This window comes from Indicator indicator, chromosome Z, assembly GCF_027791375.1.
Source record: "Indicator indicator isolate 239-I01 chromosome Z, UM_Iind_1.1, whole genome shotgun sequence".
NCBI classification, from domain to species: domain Eukaryota; kingdom Metazoa; phylum Chordata; class Aves; order Piciformes; family Indicatoridae; genus Indicator; species Indicator indicator.
In genome coordinates this window covers 66,402,271-66,425,152 of record NC_072053.1, presented here as the reverse complement: position 1 = coordinate 66,425,152, position 22,882 = coordinate 66,402,271, and the positions used below count along the sequence as shown (strand labels likewise).

Here is a 22,882-nt window from a genome sequence, read left to right as displayed (position 1 = left end):
GAACTTGCAGGGTTATCTGGATGCAGAACTTTTGGAGGTTCAGCTTGCCCCTATAAAGCTTTGTTTATTTAATTATACATTTAGAATGCACTTATCTGGGCAACTGACACAATGACAACAAATCATAACGCCATATACACAAATTGAAAAAAGGTGTATTACTTCAAAGCTCACCAGTGTGAGCTTCACCAATGAACACTACTGCATACATGCCACAGAAGATGTCCTGAATTGTGGAACAATATAGCAAGATGTATAATTTAAAAGCCAACAAAGTAACCGCCTAAAAAGCATCATCTTGGTTTAAGAAATCCAGTCATTCCATTAGACTGAAATATTTGGGCTACTCATAAGGCAGATCAGAGATTAAACTGCAAGGCCATTAATGCACTAGGGTATATGCAGCACAGTAACTCAAAGCAGACATACATTCTCGTGCTCAAAGCACTGAAGAGCCAGAGACTCATCAGTCCTTAGTTGTAAGGAAAAATCTTTACTCAGCAACACACCATATTATTAAGTGATTTCCCTCCCTGAAAGGTAAATCAAGTACAAACAAAACAGTCCTACAATTGAGACACAAACCAATTATTTAGTCATGTTTGATGTGAAACTACACATATTTGTGTGCATATCCAAGCTACAGTCACTGAACATGTAGGATTTGCATTCCAGTAGCCAAAAGCTGGTACAGCACAAGGCTTCTGCATACATCAGTGAAGATCAGCATACAAGGAATAACGCCAGAAACAACCATGCGCAAAGAATCAAGATATGTAGCAATGAAACTTTTGGGGAGGCAGACGAGTTTGACTACTTGACTTTTTTATCTTGAATTTACTGTTCCAGAGAAGTGGGTGTGATTTCTATCAAATGAAAGGACAAAATCATAGAATCATAGAATCAGTCAGGGTTGGAAGGGACCACAAGGATCATCTAGTTCCAACCCCCCTGCCATGGGCAGGGACACCTCACACTACATCAGGCTGGCCACAGCCTCATCCAGCCTGGCCTTAAACACCTCCAGGAATGGGGCCCAAACCACCTCCCTGGACAACCCATTCCAGGCTCTCACTACTCTCATGGGGAAGAACTTCTTCCTCACGTCCAGCCTGAATCTCCCCACTTACAGCTTTATTCCATTCCCCCAAGTCCTATCACCACCTGATAGCCTAAAAAGTCCCTCCCCAGCTTTCTTGTAGGCCCCCTTCAGATACTGGAAGGCCACAATAAGGTCACCTCAGAGCCTTCTCTTCTCCAGACAGAACAGCACCAACTCTTTCAGTCTGTCCTCATAGGAGAGGTGCTCCAGCCCTCTGATCATCCTCGTGGCCCTTCTCTGGACACGTTCCAGCATGTCCATATCCCTCTTGTAACAGGGGCTCCAGAACTGGACACAGTACTCCAGGTGGGGTCTCACCAGAGCTGAGTAGAGGAGGAGAATCACCTCCCTTGACCTGCTGGCCACACTTCTCTTGATGCAGCCCAGGATCTGGTTGGCTTTCTGGGCTGCAAGTGCACACTGACAGCTCATGTTGAGCTTCTCATCCACCAGCACCCCCAAGTCCCTCTCCTCAGGGCTGCTTTCCAGCCAGTCACTGCCCAGCCTGGATTGGTGCTTGGGATTGCCTCGACCCAGATGCAGGACCCTGCACTTGGTCTTGTTGAACCTCATGAGGTTGGCTTGTGCCCACCTCTCCAGCCTGCCAAGGTCCCTCTGGATGCCATCCCTTCCCTCCAGCCTGTCTGCTGCACCACACAGCTTGGTGTCATCAGCAAACTTGCTGAGGGTGCACTCAATGCCACTGTCCATGGCACCAACAAAGATGTTGAAAAAGACTGGTCCCAGGACTGATCCCTGAGGGACTCCACTTGTCACTGGCCTCCACTAGGACATGGAGCCATTGACAGCCACTCTTTGGGTGCAGCCATCAAGACAGTTCTTTATCCATCTCATGGTCCACCCATCAAACCCATGTGTCACCAGCTTGGAGACCAGGATGTGGTGTGGGACAGTGTCGAAGGCTTTGCTCAGGTCCAGGTAAATGACATCAGTTGCTCTCCCCTCATCTATTAATGTTGTCACCTGTTGATAGAAGGCCACCAGGTTTGTCAGGCAGGATTTGCCCTTGGTGAAGCCATGCTGACTGTACCCAATCACCTCTTCACTCTTCTTCTGTCTCAGTAGTGCCTCCAAGAGAATCTGCTCCATGATCTTACAAGGCACAGAGGTGAGACTGACTGGCCTGTAGTTCCCTGGTTCTTCCTTCTTCCCCTTTTTGAAAATGGGAGTAATGTTTCCCCTTTTCCAATCAGTGGGGACTTCCCCAGACTGCCAGGACTTTTGGAATATAATAGAGAGGGGTTTAGCAACCTCATCTGCCAGTTCTCTCAGCACCCATGGGTGCATCTCGTCAGGTCCCATGGACTTGAATACAAAAATCACCATTTGTAGTAGAAGAGACTAACTTTTAGCTAAAAGATAAAAATAATGTCCCAAGGATATTGAAGTAGATAAAACAATGACTTTGGCAAATCTCATTCAGCCTTGGGAAATACCAGTGTGTTTGAAAATGTGTGATGGTAGTGGTGCTGAAAGGAATAATGAAAATAACTACATTGAACTGATTAAATTGAAGGGCAGCACCTCTGCTAGGCAAAGAGCGAGTTCACAGTCTCCTCTGCATGTCCTATTCTCCAGCTTGCCTGTCACAAAGACCAGGAAGAACCAGACAGTCACACTTCTTCCCTTCACCTACCTGCATAGCGACCTCCAGCTACAGGCCATCTGTATTAAGTCTGTGCTCCATCTGTACCCACAGAAGGGGAATAGGTGATACATACAAGAATGCTCTTGAAAGCTTATTTGCCCTCATTCTTAATGAGAAACAAATTCCTTACTTAATTTTCTTTTTTCTGAAGAGCCATTCAAGTTTCTAGACAATAATGCTTTAACCCTGTAAAACTCAGCTTCCAAAGCCACTTACTAGAGACAAGCACATTCTGTTTCACCAAGGATTAGGGGAGCAGCAACATGGAGGTAATGTAAGAGTCATGCAACTGTAAACACATCCTTTTTACACAGGAAGAACTTTAACTATGAATGGACCAAATCCTTAATTCTTGATTTCACGGAGTGCACCACTCCATCTACCTCAAAGCTGATTTTCTTGGACCATGGCTGTGGGCATGCGTTTGTTTTACCAATGCAATGGCTATGAAAACAGAAGCCTATCTCCAACTACATTCACTGTCCCTCTGACTCTCTTTCAGTGAATGTTAAGCCTTGTCAAAACTGTCTGCCTCAGCTGCCACACAAACACAGCAGCAGAGTATTTTTTTAAGCTGGATATACACATCAGAAAGTACTTTAAGGAAGGCCTCTACTTCCTTTATTAGCTGGATGCTTGATACATGAGAAAACCCTTGTTCTTCCCCTGTGGTCACTGAGATTCATCATCAAAACTTCTATTACTCTTTTTTACCTCTCCCATTGCTCTAGAGGATATACTGTTAATGTCCTTTGCTACCAGCTGTGTTTTAGGAGCACAAAGGCTTGAGGTTAGTTTGTGTAGCCGAAGCAACTGCTCTAAAAAACCCCAGATAGCTTACCCAGGAGTTAACCACCTCCTCACAATTGGTCTGAAAACAGCCCTAAACAGGCATTATAGTTGCTTGAGCTCATTAAGTGCTCTTCCACTTCTGTAACTGGACATTCCCAGTGTGAAGTCTATACATGATGGAAAATACCCTAAGCCCATCCATTTCTCTCTTGTCTATCTGTATTTTAAAGGTGTGGCAGTATTCACTGGAGCCCTGGCAGAGCCACAAAACAGAGCACATCTCAGCAGCACTTGGAACCACATGGTCCACTGCACAAGGGTTAACTAAATCCCCTTCTTTAGAGTATGCCAGTTCTGGTGTATACCCTTAAGCTGAGAAAAATTTGACACAGCACCACCTTCATAGACAGAAAGTAAAAGCTAAAGCATCTGCCAAATTCTAACAACCAAATAAGGGAGATTTGTAATGTGCTTTCTGAATCACTGACAGGTCATTTTTCCCAGATGTTCCCTCAGAACAGCCCTTTTAGCAGACCAAAATTTGTATGAACTCTGCCAACCTCACTGCTTTAGTACAAGAAGGACTTTAAGCTGTGAACACTGAAAAGTGGCATGTTACAAGGAATTATGATAGCGCTTGTCACACCAGCATCTCCTCCAGGAAAAAGATGGCATGCAAAACTTCTGTTTGCTCGCCACCAATACTCTACTGTGAAACTCTGCCCAACCTGCAAGCAGGCAGAGTGCCATCCCAACACATGGGTTTGGATTTCAGCAGCCAACAGACCATCTACAAGCATTGAGTGTGATAGCTGTGGGCACGAATCCCAGCCCAGAGAGCTGTCTCTCCTGAGCTAGCAAGCCCAGTTAATAGAATATAGAAATCCTTCACTTTTAGTTGGCATAAAAAAAGAATTAAGAGGTGAAGACAGAAAATGAGTCTTACAGAAAAAAAATAAAGATAATTCTTGTTTTGATCTAAGAACACTGAAGAGAAAAAAAAAAACACCACAAATAATCAAGGATACTGTGGGACCTCTATGGTTAGTTGATACACCTTGTCACCAAGTGTATGACGGCAAGGCCTTTATCATAAAAATGAAAGGTGGAAACAACAGGCAAGAAACAACTCTGGCCTAGATCAGAGCTGTAATTTAGGGCAACTCTCTCAGAACAGGTGTTTGATGACTGTTAACCCCTTTAGAGGAGAAGCTTAAAAACTGTTTTCAATCTGCCTTCTTTCAGCACTGGCTAGCTCTGAGTTTTAGCAAAAATAAATGAGATGCATCAATTAGAAATTAAAATAAAAGATACATAAGGGTTGATGACTTAACGAACTTGTACTCATGTGCAGAGAGGGGAAAATTCAAGGAAATCAGTCTGAAAGACAGGGCCATTGCTCAGCATTCCCCTCAACAGATACAGACACATACAGGGATAATGTTACCTCTGTGGAGAACTATATGGTCAATCATGTTGCGTTTATATTTGGTGTGATATAGGCAAAGAGGACAGCGAAGGTCTTTGGGTCCTTCCTCAGGAACTGCCGAATGCCCAGCTTCCACGTGCATAGTAAAAGCAGATCTGTGAAACAGGAGGGAGAGATGGAAGCAGTCAGAGGAGGTGTGCAGGGAATGATGAAGTGTCACAGCCCTGTAAGGGACGTGTGGCATAAAATGGTACAGATAGCACTCAACCTTGTCTTCACAGTGCCACATGGCAGTTCAGCAAGGCTACTCACATGAGTAACACATGAGCAGAGGTATTTTCAGACTTGTATCCTCAAGTAACAAACACTCTGATGAGATATTCTTTTCTTATGGGTTGCTCTATAGTCACATTGCCACAGGTAAGAGAGCAAAATAATTTGCATCTTTTATGCTCATTATGTGTCTTCAGGCTGCAATATTCCATGTACTTTCTCTGACAAAGAATAATTTTTTTCCAGCTTGAACAAAATTTATCAAGTGTTCTGGACCTTCTGGAGGCAGATAACAGTTTTATCCACCTTTTGTGTTTGTAGGACAAGCTCAGAACCAGCTAAAATGTTTATATTCAAGATACAAACAAGATTTGCATTCAAAGTGAGTTTGGCTCAGAATTTTAAAGCATTGGCTTTAAGGATCTGAAAATGTAAGATGAAGAATAGTCTACCTATTAATGCAGAGGAATGAATGTACTTTTGAACAAGAAATGTCATGTTGGCAATTGCATTTGCTGCATGCTTAAAAGTTGTAAGAGACATGCACACAGAGGAATCTAACCATACACCTATCTAAAACCAAGCTTAACTACTGCAGTGAGAGGTGTCTGTAAACTTGAGGCACTTGGTTAATTTTTCCTAAAGCAGTGGTAAATCTTGAAAAAGCTAAGGACCTCACCACATTTAACTAGACTTAGAAATCTCTTTGAAGTTCCTCAAAACTGTTAGGTTCAACATAAAGCAACCTACTAACACAACTGTCTTTGAGCCTGATCCAACTATTGCTGAATTCTACAGGTGTATTTCTATCAAATTCTGTGAATGTTCTCAAGCATTTAAGTTTCTATGGTGAATTGAAGAGAGGATTTTTTTGCCACCCTTCTCTACCTTGCTTTTTCTTAAAAGACAGAAAACATGCTGTGCTTCTGAACAAAGTAAGATTTATTCCCTAAATGTTTGAGACATCACACTCCCTTATGCAACTCTGACCACGTTTAAATGGTGTTTGATGCAAGATGATTTTTATTTCATCCAGACTGAAGAACATGGCACTCTTCAGACAGGAACAGACTGGACAGACCTGGTAATTGCTGTCAATCTTTAAGATAGATAGTAATCAGCAGCAAGCACAAGCAGAAGCACTATCACAGAAGCAGCAAGGGACTGAACCAACAGAGGCTAGAGATAGGTAAACTCAAGTTGATCTTGTGTGGATTCTCTCAGGTTTGCAATAAACATTTTCTTCAACAGAACTCCTCCCCTTTATTCAGTCATACTGCTTAATGTCACCAGTCTTGTAACAACTTGAAAGGTTTGAGACCTCAAATGTCAGCTGAGGGTGTTAAGACTGAGCATAGAGTGTATTAGGAGGAAATTATGCACAGCACAGGTGCAGAACGTTTTCTTCTTATGGAACAACACCTAAACACACACACTGCACCATATTTTTAAGCTTTGCACATCTAATCGGATTTTCTGAAATGTCTATGTATGCTATCAGATATGCTAGAGAATGGTTTGCATTTTAGCTATAGACAGTTGCAGAAATAAAGTAATGTGAGAGACACTTCTTCAGAAATGTATAAATTCTGTATATAGAGAATACAAAATCGCCTCTCTCTCTAGGTCAGTTGGTTGTCCCACACTTCATGCTGGTTCCATCAGAATATGACATTATTTTTTTCACACTTGGAGATAAGGAAAGCCCTCCAATTGCCTGTGCTGAGGAAAAAGTACTACCTATGCTATTATATCCAGCAAGTAAAGTGGTGAACAGAGAAGGACTTGTGGGTGATGTGAAGGCTGCAGGCCATCTCTGGCACAGAGATCATGAAATTGTTAGAGTTTTCGATTCCTGGAGAAGTAAGGAGGAGGATGAGCAGAACTGCTACCTTGGACTTCTGGAGGACGGACTTTGGTCTGTTTAAGAGCCTCATTGACAGAGTCCCTTGGGAGGCAGTCCTGAAGTACAAAGAAGCCCAGGAAGGCTAGGAATTCTTCAAAAGAATGTACCTTCAGGAAGACCTGAACCTTAAAAGGCACAGGAGCAAACCATCCTCATTTGTAAAATGGTAGTTGAACAAAGAGATTGGGCTGGAACTCAGGAAAAAGTGAGAGTTTATGACCTTTGAAATAATCAACAGGCTGCTTGGGAGAGCTAAAAGGATATAGTAAGGTTATAAAGAAGGAAAACTAGAAGGGTCAAAGCCCAACTAGAACTCAATCTGGCAATGCCATAGAGTTGTTTCTAAAAATACACTATGAACAAAAAGACGACTAGGGAGATTTCTCCTGCACTGGAGATTACTGAACAAAGTGATCAAGGAAGAGGAAAAGGCTGAGGTGCTCAATGTCTTATTTGCCTCAGTTTTCAACATTAAGACCAGTTTTTCTTGAGGTGAAAGACCCTGAGCTGAAAGACAGGGTCAATGAGCAGAATGAAGCTCCCATAAGCCAAGAGGAAATGGTTATTGAGCTGCTGCACCACTTATATACACAAACAAGTCTACTGGGTCAGATGGGATCCATCCAAAGGTACTCAGGGAGCTGGCAGAAGTGCTCACCAAACCACCTTCTGCCATTTTTCATCAGTCTTGGCTAACAAGGGATGTCAAATTTGAATGGAGACTAGGAAATGTTACACCCATTTACAAAAAGAGCTGGAAAGGGGATCCAAGGAATGAAAGACCTGTTAGAGTGACCTTGGTGACAGGGAAGGGTATGAAGTAGATCATTCTTGAGTATGTACAGGACAACCATGTGATCAGGCCCAGTCAACATGGGTTTATGAAAGGCAGGTGCTTCTTTATTAACCTGATCTCCTTCTATGATATCCACTTAGTGGATGAAGGAAAGACTGTGGATGTTATCTACCTAGATCTTAGTAAAGCCTTTGACACAGTTTCCCACAGCATTCTCCTGGAGAAACTGGCTGCTCATGGCTTGGGTAGGCATACTATTTGCTACATAAAAAACAGCTAGGTCCAAAGAGTTGTAGTCAATGGCATTGTATCCAGCTGGCATCTAGTCATGAGTGGTGTTCCCCAGCACTCAGGGCTGTGCCCAGTTCTCTTTAAGATTTTTATCAATAATCTGGACTAGGGGATTGAATGCATCCTTGGCAAGTTTGCAGATGACATTAAGATGGGAGGGAGTGTTGATCTGCTTGAGAATAGGAAAACTATGCAGAGGGATCTACGTGAGCTGGGCTGATGGGCTGAGGCCAATGGTATGAGATCCAACATGGCCAAGTGCAGGGTCTTGCACCTGGGTCACAACAACCTCATGCAACGTTATGGGTTTGTAACAGAGTAGCTGGTAAGATGACTGGCAGAAAAGGATGTGGGAGTCCTGGTTGACAGCCGGCTCAGAAGTGTGCTCAGATTACCAAGGTGGCTAATGGCACTCTGGCTTGTATCAGGAATACTATGACCAGCAGGACCAGTGATTGTGTCCCTGTACTTGGCACTGGTGAGGCTGCACCTTGAATATTTCATTCAGGTTTTGGACCTCGCATTAGAAGAGCGATATTAAGGTGTTGAAGTGCATCCAAAGAAGACCAACACAGCTGTTGGAAGGTCTAGAGAACATGTCTTATGAGGAGTGGCTGAGGGAACTGGGATTGTTTAGCTTGGAAAAAAGGAGGCTGAAGGAAGACCTTCTTGATCTTCACAAACACCTGAAAGAAGTACAAGTCGTAGTTAGGTGGGTGTCAGTCTCTTCTCACATGTAACAAGATGGACAACAGGAAATGACCTCAAGTAGCACAAGGGAGGTTTAGATTGGATACTGGGACAAAATTTTTCACTGAAAGGGTTCTCAAGCATTGAAACAGGCTCTCCAGGGGTGTGGTTGAATCACTCTCCCTGAAGATATTCAAAAAATGTGTAGATGTGATGCTTAGGACATGGTTTAGTGGGGGACTTGGTAGTGTTAGGTTAATGGTTGGACTTGATCTTAATTGTCTTTTCCAACCACAGTAATTCTGTAATTCTGTGGTTCTAAAACCTACTCCAAAGACTTACTCTGCTTTCATCTGCAGCAGATGGTACCGGCTGTGTAGGAGAGAGGAAAATGGATTACATGGATGCTGCTGTGATCTGGCATAGCATTTCCCATGTTCCTCTCCCTGGTCAACAGTGGCCATTTTTCTGTTAGCTACAGCCAAACATGTCAGAACATCTCAAAAAATCCTGTCAAGTGCTAAAAAGATGCCTTATGAGTTCAGTTTATTTGTTTTGCACAGTACTTACTTAAAGCCTGTGTAAAAGGAACAATCTTTGCACTTGAAGAGTTTTTTCCCTCCATGCTTGTCACGGTAGTGACGCCGAATGCTCTGTATGTAACCCGAGGAGAATTCACAAAATTCACAGTTAAGGATGGCTTCTGGTTTTTCCAGTCCTGCAGCACTTCCAGAAAGTGGGATTGGACTGATGTTGCTGTTGTTCCTGGCCAAAGCTGCAGACTGGTAGTGGTTCAACTGCTGCTGAACATCGGGAGGTTCAGAGTATGAAGAGTCTGTAGAAAAACAGAGAGAAGTTGTTATTCCAGGTGGATCAACAAATGTAAAAAGGTTGGAGGCCTGCCCAGCATCTACTGGCTTTTAGAGGGGGTTATCAAGATGTTGGTTATGAAATCCACTGACAGCTTTCTGAAGGAATTAAGAAAAAGAGGCATAATATTTCTTAATCTTATCTATATGTGAATTCTACAATTTAAAAGGTGATCGGTATAAATTATACTTTTGATATCTGATCTGGGGAGGAATAAAGTGACAGATTTAAATTAAACGCAGTCTAAAAAGAAGTTTGATTTTAAGACACTTTTAATTTGTGAAGGTAAAGCACATTAATCATACTGCCAAGTGTTTATGTGATTGGTGTACAAGTCAGACCAGATTGTCTCCAATGTCTTATGCCAGTTTAAATCAGATGAAGGTCTAGCACAGGACACATGTAAATACCCTATCCAAAAGGAAAAAAAAAAAGAAAAAAAAAACAGTAAAAGAAACTGATATTCTTCCCTACTTGTTCATTTACTGTTACAGTAAACTTCAGCCAAATGGTACATTTCTACATTGTCACACTTGAAGCAATATTCACAAAAACTAAATTCAAGTTTTCTTAGCTGATGGTGCTTGAAATGAAGTCATCATTTGAAAAAAAACCAAACATTTAACCATAAATTCCTATAAAGCAAACTTCTAAACCACATTTACTTGGAAGCTGCTAGGTTTTGCTATTCTCAGAAAGAGATCTCTTTATATAGATATGTCTGTATAGACACATCCTTTTTACAATCCATCAGAACTCAGCTATCTCATTTTAATGGCATGTGGAGAAACAGGGTCTAGAGATGTCTCAGTACTGATACTGAAAGTTAAAATACTTTAGTGGAACGTTCCAAAAAAGGAGGGAGGAGGCACTGTATTGAACGTTTTCCAACACATTACTTGAATGTGAAGGTTAGGAATTCATCTGCTTTGTCCCATATAACCCACAGCTGCCCGTGAATGGCACAAATGAAAGCAGGTGAATAAGGCACAGATGAACTTCAGTGTAACCTTCCTGAAAAGAAGACAAAAGGCTCTTCAGCTTTCTGGAGAAGAGGGGAAAAAAACAAACTGGGGTGGGGAGAGGAGCGTGCACAACTTCAGGACACAAACTGTACCAGCCACTTCCTGCTTTGATGGGTACTTCATTTTCCAAAGCTTAATTTCCCAATGACAGATATCTAGGAATTCTCTAAAAGACATAGTACTATCCATTCTAACCAATGAATATGGAAAAACAAAAAGGCAAAGAGGTCTATAGGCCACTCAGTGTGGGGACTTCAAATGTTTTCAAAAGAGTAAAATGCTTGCTTTCTTTTCTACCTCAAAAGGCAGTTATACATGACTGAGAAGTGAAAAATAAAACAGAAGAAGGAGACAAATCTTTCCAGGTTCCCCTGGCTTCATCACCATGTAAAGACAATGCTATACACAAGAAACATTCCAGTAAAATAATTAAATACTTTTTAAAAAAATTTTGGTATTGTTTGTTTGTTTGAGACCTATCCAGGTCTCATGAACTGAGGCCAGATTACAATTCAGCATTTATCAACATTTATTTCCACCACTTCTACAGCAGGTCTGTTCACTGCGAGGGCTCACAGTGAACTCCATCCATTCAAATATCAAGGCTTTCTTTCCATTGTATTTGAAATGGGCTCACCACTCTTTTACTTTGGTATAGGACAGGCCCAAGGAGCTGCAAACCTCTGCAGAAGTATCTTCCCTCTCTTTTGGAGCAGGACCTTGGGGCCCAAAATGATGCATCATTCAGAGCTGACTTGCTGACTTGCGTATCTGCAGCCTAGTGTTTGCTCTGCCTGGCTCAATGCTTCTAAAAGCTCAAAACACTGTGAGATGAATTTCCTGACAAGGATATGAGAGCCTAAAAAAAGTTCCTAAGTTCATAGCACTGGAAACCATCCTGTTCTGGGTGGACTACTCAAATTACTTGTAGAAAAACTAATTTGTTTCGTTTGTAGCTTACTGTTCCCTTCCCTGTAGATGAAGGGATCAAAAATTTCCATCATATCACCATACTTCTGGCCAAATCCTCAGTGGTATCAACTGCTAAGAAAGATATATGTTTAAAAGTGATTATTTTCAGATCAAGGATGTTTCGTGGTTGTTTAGAACACTTACTATACTTCTGACATTTTTACTTCCCTTATCATCTACTGTCTATTATTTCAGCTTTCAAACTTCCAATTGGATATTTATATCACCATCATTGAATCACAGACTGGTTTGGTTTGGAAGGGACCTTAAAGATCATCCAATTCCAAACCCCTTGCTATCATGGAAAGGGGCACTTTCTACTGGACCAATCCAACCTGGCTTTGAACTCTTCCAGTGCTGGAGCCTCCACAGCTTCTCTGGGCAACCTATGCCAGGGCCTCACCACTCTCCTGGTAAAGAATTTCTTCCTAGTGTCTAATCTAAATCTACCTTCTTCCAGTTTGAAGTCATTACCCCTTGTCCTATTGTGATGGTTTAGCACAAAGCCTAACCTGCTTGCTCTCCCAACACAAAAGTGAGGGGAAGAGTAACACACAAAACTCAGGGTTGAGCTAAATAGATAAGAATTTAATATAACACATCATAAGCACAATGCGTAATTATCTTACCTAATAATCTAATTAATCTAAAAATACAGTGTATGATTACCTTAACTTAGCAACTTAGCCTGTCTACAGAAGAAGCACAGTGAGATACACAGGGAAAAAAGAAACAGCATAAAACAAAAAAGCAAACCCAGTAGCTACCCAACTCCCACTCTTTTCACCGCCATGCCTGCAGAAAAGAGACCACTCCCAAGAAGCCAGAACCCAGAAGCAGCAACTGGTACAGGAAGCCTCCCATGTTGCAATCTGAACTTCAAGCCCCATAATACTTTGCTCCAGTTAGCACTTACATTTTTGAAGCTGGCATGACTGCGGCATGGTGTGAATAACAGCAGCAGGTTCAACTCAATCCATGACACCTACCACTACATGTCTTCATAAAAAGTCCCTCTCCAACTATCCTATAGGCTCCCTTCAAATACTAGACCCTTGTCTTCTCCAGGCTGAACAACCTTAATTCTCTCAGCTTGTCTCCAAGGGAAAGGTGCTCCAGCCCTCTGGTCATCCTCACAGGTCTCCTCTGGACCCACTCTAACAGCTCCATGTCCTTCTTGTGCTGCTGGCTCAAGAGCTGGATACTGTACTCCAGGTGGGCTCTCACGAGAGCAGAGCAGAGGGGGAGAATCGTCTCCCTCTACCTGCTTGCCATGTTTCATTTAATGCAGCCCAAGATACAGCTGACATTCTTGGCTGCAAGAATACTTTCACAGAATGACAGCACGTCAGAGATTGAAAAGGACCTCCAGAGATCAAGTCCAACTCCCTGCTGAAGCAAGATCACTTAGGGTAGTCTGCACATGAATGCATCCAGGTGGGTTTTCAAAGTCTCCAAAGAAGGACACTCCACAACCTCTCTGGGCACCCTGTTCCAGTGCTCCATCACCCTCACTGTATATTAAGTTTCTCCTCAGGTTGAGGTGATACTTTCTATGTTGAAGTTTGTATCCATTGTTCCCTGTCTCATTACTGTGCACCACTGAAAAGAGATTGCCCCCCTCCACCCACCCCTCACATATTTATAAACACTGATCAGATCCCCTTTCAGTCTTCTCAAAGACTATACAGACCCAGGTCTTCCAGTCTCTCTTCATGGCGGAGATGCTCAAGTCTTCTAATCATCCTCATGGCTCTCCGCTGGACCCTCTCTAGCAGATCCATGTCTCTCTTGAATTGGGGAGCCCAAAACTAGACACAGTATTCTAGGTGTAGTCTCACTAGGGCAGAGTAGAGGGGGAGATGAACCTCCCTAGACCTGCTGGACACTTTTGCTTGATGCACTCCAAGATACCATTGCTGTCCCACAGAGACATCAGGACACCAAGGTCTTTCTCTGTGGAGCTGCTTTCCAGCGGGGCAGCCCCTAACCTGTACTGGTGCATGTTGTTATTCTTCCTCAGATGCAGGACCCTGCACTTATCCTCATTGAACTTCACGAGGCTTGCCTTCACCCAGCTCTCCAGCCTATCCAGGTCTTGTTGGACGGCTGCACCGCCTGATGGAGTGTCAGCCACCCCCCCAGCTTTATATCATCAGCAAACTTGCTGAGGGTATTCTCAATCCCCTCATCCAGGTTGTTAACAAAGATATTGAACAAAACTGGACCCCATACTGATCCCTGGGGAACTCCACTGGCCACAGGCCTCCAACTTGAGTCTTTGCTGGCTCATGTTGAGCTTCCCTTCAAACCGCACTCCCAAGTCATTCTCCTTAAGACTGCTCTCTATCCATTCTCCACTCAGCCTGTATTTGTGCTTGGGACTGCCCCGACCCAGGTGCAGGACCTTGCAGTTGGCTTTGTTGAACTTCATGAGGTCAGTGTGAGCACATATCTCAAGTCTGTCCAGGTCCCTCTGGATGTCATCCCTCACCTCCAGCATGAGGACCACATCACAGAGCTTCGTGATGTTGGCAAAATTGCTGAGGGTGCAGTCAATTCCAATGTTCATATTGAAGACAAAACTGTTATAAACAGGACTGGTTGCAGTACTGACTGCTAAGGAACACTATTTGTTACTTGTCTCCACTTAAGACATCAAGCCATTGACCATTACTGTTTAAGTGTGATTGTCAAGCCAATTCCTTAATCCACCAAGTGAATCACCCACCAAAACCATGTCTTTTCAGTTTAGAGATCAGGATATCATGGAGGACACAGTCAAATGCTTTGCATGAGTCCCTGAAAACATCGGTTGCTTTTTCCTTGCCCATCAGCACTGTTACCAGGGCCCTCATAGAAGGCCAAAAAATTTGTCAGGCATGATTTTGACCTTGTGGAAGCCATGTTGCCTGCCACTGAATAACCTCCATGTTTTTCATGTGCCTTGGCAGGTTCCAGGAGGATCTGCTCCATGATCTTGCCAGGCACAGAATTGAGACTGACCAGCCTGTAGTTCCCTGAGTCTTAGTTTTTTGCCTCTTTGAAAATGGGAGTTATGTTTTCTCTTTTCCAGAGAGTGGGAACATCACTATACTGCCATGGCTTTGCAAATATGATGGAAAAGTGGCTTAGCAGCTCCATCTACCAGTTTCTTCAGGATCCACGGATGGATCTCATCAGATCCCATGGACTTGTGCACCTTCAGATTCTTTAGGTGGTCTTGAATGTGATCTTCACTTAAGAGTGGGTGGTTTCTCACTTTCTCAGTTCCTGCATTTACCTTCTGCAACTTAGGTGGTATGGTTAGAGCCCTTGCTGGTGAAGACCGAGACAAAGAAGTCATTGAGTATCCTGATGTTCTCCTCATCCTGGGTAACCAAGTTCCCTGTTTAATTCTGGACAGGGCCTACCTCTTCCTTAGTCTTTCTTGTATCATTGACATACCTTGATGTCCCTGGCCAGATATGATTTTATCTGGACTTTAGCTTCCCTGACCTGCTCTCTGACTACTTGGACAAATAATGTATTCCTCCAGGATACCTGGCCTTGCTTCCAACCTCTGTAGGTCTCCTTTTTGTGCCAGAGAGTGCCCAGGAGTGCATTTTTCATCTCTGCAGGCTACCCGGTGCTTTTTCCTGCCTTCCTCTTTGTATGTGTACTTCTTGTGAAATCTTGTATGTGAAAACTGCAACTGTAGAAAGCCACATTTCTAATCCCACAGAAAAACAGAAGAATAAACACAGATAGTAGCTTTCCTTGTCATCAGGAATAGCCCATATGAAATTTATACTTTATTTCAACTAGAATTTGTGCTGGTCACCTTACGATTTTTAGTATATTGCTCCATTACAATGTATCAATAATTATGATATTTACAGTAAAAAAAAAGAAAAAAAAAAGAAAGAAGAGTAGCTATATAGAGAGCCTTATGCTTAATGGTAGCATGGTTATTCCTAGTTTTGCCTGTGTATTCTTTCCATTTTCCCAAACGATTTCATTATTTTGCAATTATTCTGGAGTGCAAGACTTAGCACTTCCTGAAGAAAAACACCCCACATTAACACAGGCATACAGGGCTTCTGTTGGTTTCTGAGAATCAACTTGCCAGACAGCTATCCTAGCATGCAAGTACAACCCAGCACCACCAGGAACACTTAAAACAAAAGTCTAAAGCCAGCTTTAGTAAATCACACTTTTTCATTCCCATTGGTTTTGGAACCAGTGAAGGCAGTGGAAAGATAACAACTGACATGAGTTTGCAAACATGTTTTAGCACACAGCACAGAATGAAGTGTCAGCAATGAAGAAACAGAGTTGAGGTTTGGATTTTTTAAATTTATTTTCAAAGCAGTACCTGAGAGAAGAACTAGGAAGGCAAAAACCACAGGCAAAGTGCAATAAAGTTCCCTTAAACTTCTACACCGGTACCCCGTCTACTTCTGCTGAAAAAGCAGGCTGATGTTTCAAACAGTTCTGAACGTACTTCGGTGATAGGCCAATTTCAGTTGTTGACTAGGTATTAAAAGAACCTCAGCGTGCACACAAGCCTTGAGCTACTGTGCACCAAATGATAGATAACTTTTGGTGGTGTTGCTGCAACAACAGGATGTCTGGATGCAAGACTGGAGAATGAAGAAGGAACAGAAAGTGGCACAAGAAAATAAAGCACGTTCAGATGTGCAATGAAAGGGAGGAAAACAGAATGCTTCATCCTGACTAACTTAAAACAATGAAATAAACTAAACAAACCAACAAAACCCCCCAAAAAGTCCAAACTAAAAAATCCCAAACAAAAACAACCTTCCCCCCAAAAAACACCACAACACATGAAAAACATTGATATCCATTTTGACAAATAATTTTTACCAAAATGAATGGAAAGAAAGGACTTCACCATGCAACTCCAAAAGCAAGGTAAAAACCTTGGGGTTGCTCTGATGTAAAGAGAAGGGCACCTATACTTATGCCAAGAAGCAAAAAATTAACAGTAACTGATGCAGTAAAAAATGGATAAACAGCAGTGATGCTGCAAAACTCAATTTTGAGATTTCACATATCACATCTACCTATAGCCTACCTGAACAGGAAAAATAACAAGGCTAGCAAGTAGTGCAATCCCTGACAGTATCTATGGATCAAAAATGCCATAGAATCTACTCTTACCACACAATATAATTTTCAAACCCAAATGTGGAAATGACTTGTTGAAATGAAAGCAGTAGAAATTACTGCCCACATGGTGACTCATCAACACAGCCATATCTAAATTAGTACTGTTTGCTGACTTAAGTCTCATACAGTCTATGCACAAGGAGAAGAAGAGTATTTCCAGACTGCCTAAAAACACTTAGATGCCCGTTAAGTGATGTTGCCACCCTGAAAATTTTATTCAGAGTATGGGCACAAAGAGTGGCCTAATGAGTCAGTCAACAACACAAGAAGTTACCACTTCATCCAAAATACATTCCGAGTTTCTACTACAATGCAGTGCAACACAGCATGAAAATGTAGGCTGATACACACCTACACATCTGGGACCATAGAATCATAGGGTTAGTTTTTTTGGAAAAGACCTTTAAGATCATTGAGACCAACCATTCTCTAATTCAACCAAGTCTGTTGCTAAATGATGATCCTTAGCACCACATTTGTATGTCTTTTAAACACTTCCAGGGATAGTGATTCAACTGTTTCCCTGTGGAGCCTATTCCAGTGTTTGATAACCCTTTCAGTGAAAAGGTTGCTTCTAACATTCAATCTAAACCTAGCCTGGTGCTACTTGAGGCCATTTCCTCTTGTCCTCTCATTTGTTACTAGTGAGAAAAGAGCAATACCCATTTCACTACAATCTCCTTTCAGGTAGCTGTAAAGAGTGAGAAGGTCTCCTAGTCTCCCCTCAGCCTCCTTTTCTCCAGGCTAAATGATCCCAGTTCCCTCAGCTGCTTCTCATAATACTCGTTCTCAAGACCCTTTGCCAACTTTGTTGTCCTTTTCTGGACATGCTCCAGAATCTCAGTGTCTTTGTTATAGGGAGGGCCCCAAAAACTAACACAGTATTCAAAGGATTGCCTCACTAATGCTGAGTCCAGGGGTACTTCTTTATTCCTGCTGGCCACACTATTTCTCATTCAGGCCAGAATTCTGCTGGCGATCTTGGCCACCTGAGCACACTGCTGGCTTGTGTTCAGCCTGCTGTTGATCAACACCTCTATGTCATTCTCTGCTGGGCAGCTTTTCAGCCACTCTTCTCCAAACCTGTAGTGTTACATGGGGTTGTTGTGGCCCAAGCACATAATCGTGCACTTGGCCTCATTGAATCTTATGCCATTATCCTCAGCTCGTTGACCCAGCCTGCCCAGGTCCCTCTGTGGAGCCTTCCTGCCCTCACGCAGACCAACATTGTCTCCAAGCTTAGTTTCATCATACATTGAGGAAAAATACACAGTGAAAACCCATCACAGAAGCAAAACGCAACCCCAAGTTTTTACGAATCCTCTGCGGCGTATAACATTTCAGATACCTAAAAGAAGAAAAACTAAAGATTCTAGGCTGGATACACAAATTCACTCAGAAATTAAATGCTGATTTAGTTACTTGTACGTATTTTCAGATACGTGATGGCAAAACACACTAAAACAAGACACCTAAACCAAACAGCAGACCAGAAATACACCTGGACATGACTAAGTGACAGATGCTCAGCAGCAGCTGAGAAATCAGAGGAAAAAGTACAATTAAAGGAATTAAATCAAGTCATTGCTTCATCCTTTTAGTGTGAACAGAGCTAAACACACTTGCCTGCCTGCACAGTAAGGGATAGTTATGGAGGAAGAAACACTGTTCAGGAATAGCAGATGTTTGAGTACACTGAAAAGCGAGCTTATGGCATTTGCAAACCACAAACAATTGAGTAACTCAATGACCAGAAGGAGACAGTGGGAGATAAAAATGAAGACACCATACTTTCCTGGTATATCCACACAGAAAAACCAACCAAAGACAAAAGAGATCAGCATTTGTACAATAAATGAAACTGGGAAGAGGACGTTTGACTCTTTAAGAACAATACCAGGAGATAAGTAACAAAAATCGCTTTGAAACTATTTGGGAGGGAAAAAGGGAATCTAGTAACAATATCAACCTATGACATTAAGGATCTGTGAGAAAAAATCCTAAAGAGACTAAAAGGAAAATATTTGGAATGCTATTTAATCTTCTCTGCATTCATTCACACACAAGACTTCTATGAACAATGACAGCAAAATTCCAATGAATTAAGCAGCAGATAAATGGTTTCCTCTGGACAGAAACTTATTTGTGAAAACAAATCAAGACAGAATACTATACTAAAAAATGCCAACAAACACAAAATATATAGTCAAAAGCATGGATTGTTGAACTGCTACTACTACTACCACTAATTTTAAAAGGCAGATTATAATTCTAAGAGTGGAATTTAGGAGATTTAAGAACACAATCCCTTCTGAAATTCAGTGAGACTCACTGAGTGGTAGGATAGCATATAGTCATGAATGGCAACAGCTTGCAAAGTGGGAAGGTGGCAAAGCAGAGTGTCATACAAAGATTGTCAAGACTACACACATTTGTTCACTTTATGCCATGCAGCACTGACCTGGAAGGAAGAATATGTGGGCGGGTGAAATGTTCTGGCAATAAATTAAGATGAGGGAAGGGATGCAACAAAATGTTCATGAAGAATCTCAGTGAACCATACAGTACAAGGAAGTTTTAATCACTGCATGTTTAAAAGCACAATATGAATCTACTCTTCTACCTAAGCTCTCATTTCTATTAAAGAATCTTTACAATGCTAGGATGTTGTGAACAAGATGTAACAGAAGCAAACTTTGTGTCCTTGTTTGCACACTCCAAAAGACCAAATAAATGAGTATTCACATAGGAAAGAAAATAAAGTCCTGGAATAAATTTGCCATTTAAAAGATTCACACCAAAAAAACCTCCCACCTAACCCCAAAATATCTTGTTGGAGGATTTTTTTTCAGCATTATTTGTAAACATGATTTTTTGGCTCTTTCCAGACTAGCTTTTGTGAGAAAGATACTACATACACATCTCAGCCTCAGAAGAGGGCAGCCAGAAAGATATAACAATTATGCAATCTTGTTTATTCAAAAGAGGCAAGAAACGACATCTACGTTTCAATTTTAGTTCCCTTTCAGGTGCACAACTATCTCTGAATGCATCTGAGAGAGGACACATGCTATGCAGCTTCTTGTACTAATATCAAAATAATTTCAAAGGGACATAAATTTAATCTAAGAAGGTAAGAATTTTATCATCTGAATTTGTTTACACAAAGTCTCATACTGCTGCATAGAGAAGAATCTTGTAGTTTCATAGTTGGGATCAGGTGGCTAGAATACTCTGTATGAGATTATGCGAAGAAAAGCAGTAGCAATTTTGTAAGACTCAGGAAAGAGATATATATAACTGATGGAATAAGTTATACCATATTATTTCCATCGAAAGAGAAGGATCAGTCCAAGAGTTTCCCATGCTCTCTTGGTTTTATATCCAACACTACCAGGAATTGCTATTAGCAGTAGCTTTCATGACAGGCACAACATGGTCATCATTACCCTGATAATGCTGTGATTTGGAAGGATCAGTTTTAGGGGTCAGGCCATTTAATTTCTATTTATCCCTTCTTTTCATCTCTCCTCCCCACAGCAAAATTTCGTTCCTGGCTTCAACTCAATTTAACTTGCCTGCAGTTCTTTAGGTGACTTGGCCCCTTAGTAATTTTGGCTGCACACAGGTCTCCCATAAACTAGGCCCTTTCAGTAGCTGCTCTACCGCTTGCAACCCTTGCAACATCAATGCCAAGCCACTACAGCTTCCTAACCCCACCACCTGATTTCTTACTGCTGTTTTCACTTGTAGCAGAGAAGATGCATGGCGAGTGCATTGTTTCCCTTGCTCTGACATTTGTGTTATTTCACCTCTGTTTATCCACCGCCTTCCGTTTAATGAACATAGCAGGCTTAGCACCTGCTGCCACTGGCTTGTACCAGGTTAATTTCGGGTCATGTTTCAACAGTATATTCTTATGATTTGTTATTCAAGGAGTAAACTTCCATTGGCTAAATACAGGATAGCTCTTAAAACTAAGATTTCTCCGACATGTCAAACACTGGGATCTCCATGGGCTTACCTATTTCCATGTAACAAAAATTTCCTAGCTATTCCTTAATCTATTAAGCTAAGTGCACTTAGAGAAGAATGGAACACAAACAGATCTGGAAATAGCTTGAGCAACATGCTGATCTAACTAGTCTGCCAAAAAGACTTGCTGGTAACGCATTCTTTTCTGAATTTACAAATATTTCCTACTTTGATCGATTCCTCACTCAGATTATAATCTTAGCAAGCAATTTTGGGGTCTTTTTTGCACTTGTAACCAAGCCATTCTCAAGCTATTATGCTCCATGATTTCATTCTCAGTTTGAATGGCAATTAATCTGATGTTTTTCAGGTGCACCCCAGATTTCCTTCATAGAATTGTCAGGGTTGGATGGGACCTCAAGGATCATCTAGTTCCAACCCCCCTGCCATGGGCAGAGACACCTCACACTACATCAGGTTGCTCAGAGCCACATCCAGCCTGGCCTTAAACACCTCCAGGGAGGTTTTACAACCCCACTGGGCAACCTCTGTTCCAGTGTCTCACCACCCTCATGGTGAAGAGCTTCTTCCTAACATTCAATCTGAATCTACCCATTTCTAGTTTTGCTCCATTCCCCCTAGTCCTATCACTACCCAGCACCCTAAAAAGTCCCTCCCCAGCTTTCTTGTAGGCCCCCTTCAGATACTGGTAGGCCACAATAAGGTCACCTCGGAGCCTTCTCTTCTCCAGACTGAACAGCCCCAACTCTCTCAGTCTATCCTCATAGGAGAGGAGCTCCATCCCTCTGATCATCCTCATGGCCCTTCTCTGGACATGTTCCAGCATGTCCATACCTTTCTTGTAATACAGGCTCCAGAACTGGATGCAGTACTCCAGGTGGGGGGGTCTCAACAAAGTGAAGTAGAGGGGAAAAATCACCTCCCTCGACCTCCTGGCCACACTTCTCTTGATGCAGCCCAGGATATGATTGGCTCTCTGAGTTGCAAGTGCACACGGCTGGCTCTTGTTGAGCTTCTCATCCACCAGCACCCCTAAGTCCTTTTCTTCAGGGCTGCTCTCAAGCCACTCACTGCCCAGTCTGTACTGGTGCTCAGGGTTTGTCCTGACCCAGATTCAGGACCTTGCACTTGGTCTTGTTGGACCTCATGAGACTGGCTTGTGCCCACCTCTCCAGCCTGTCAAGGTCCCTCTGGATGCCATCCCTTCCCTCCAGCCTGTCTGCTGCACCACACAGCTTGGTGTCATTGGTGAACTTGATGAAGGTGCACTCAATGCCACTGACACCAACAAATATGTTGAACAAGACTGGTGCCAGGACTGATCCTTGAGAAACTCCACTTGTCACTGACCTCCACTTGGACATGGACCCATTGACAGCTATTCTTTGGGTGCAACCATCAAGCCAGTTCTTTATCCATTGAGTTGTCCATCCATCAAACCCAGACTTTACCAGTTTGGAGACCAGGATGTCACACAGGACAGTGTTGAAGGCTTTGCTCAGGTCTGAGTAGGTGACATCAGTTGCTCGTCCTTCATCTGTTACTGTTGTAACCTTTTCATAGAAGGCCACCAGGTTTGTCAGGCATGATTTGCTCTTGGTGAAGCCATATTGCTCTCTTCCTGTAAGTATTTGTAGTAATACAAGCACACAGCCACAAACATGTATGTCACCTAAAAGCTCACTTACCTCTAAGCTTGAAATGAAGAGGGGAATGAAATCCAGCTTTATTAAGTTCTATATTTTTTGCATTCTGTTTTAAAACTGCCCCTAAAATTATAGTGACAATATATGGATACTGAGGATCCATTCTAGTCAGAGCTCAGGAACTTGTAATTTGTTCTGAACACTTCCAGCACACACCCAGATATTATTATAATTATCATTATTACTATCA

The 22,882-nt window shown here is 42.3% G+C and overlaps 1 protein-coding gene across 2 annotated transcripts in view; it reads right to left on the bottom strand.

Moving 5' to 3' along the window:
• The window catches only part of ZNF462 (zinc finger protein 462), a 57,131-nt gene that overhangs the window by 10,973 nt on the left and 23,276 nt on the right, over nucleotides 1-22,882 (bottom strand). For both annotated transcript variants that reach the window (XM_054398077.1, XM_054398078.1), the window contains 2 exons: nucleotides 9,519-9,783; nucleotides 5,011-5,147 (listed from right to left, as the gene is read on the bottom strand). In XM_054398077.1, the coding sequence (XP_054254052.1) occupies nucleotides 5,011-5,147; nucleotides 9,519-9,783 (402 nt within the window). The remainder of the gene's footprint in view (nucleotides 1-5,010; nucleotides 5,148-9,518; nucleotides 9,784-22,882) is intronic.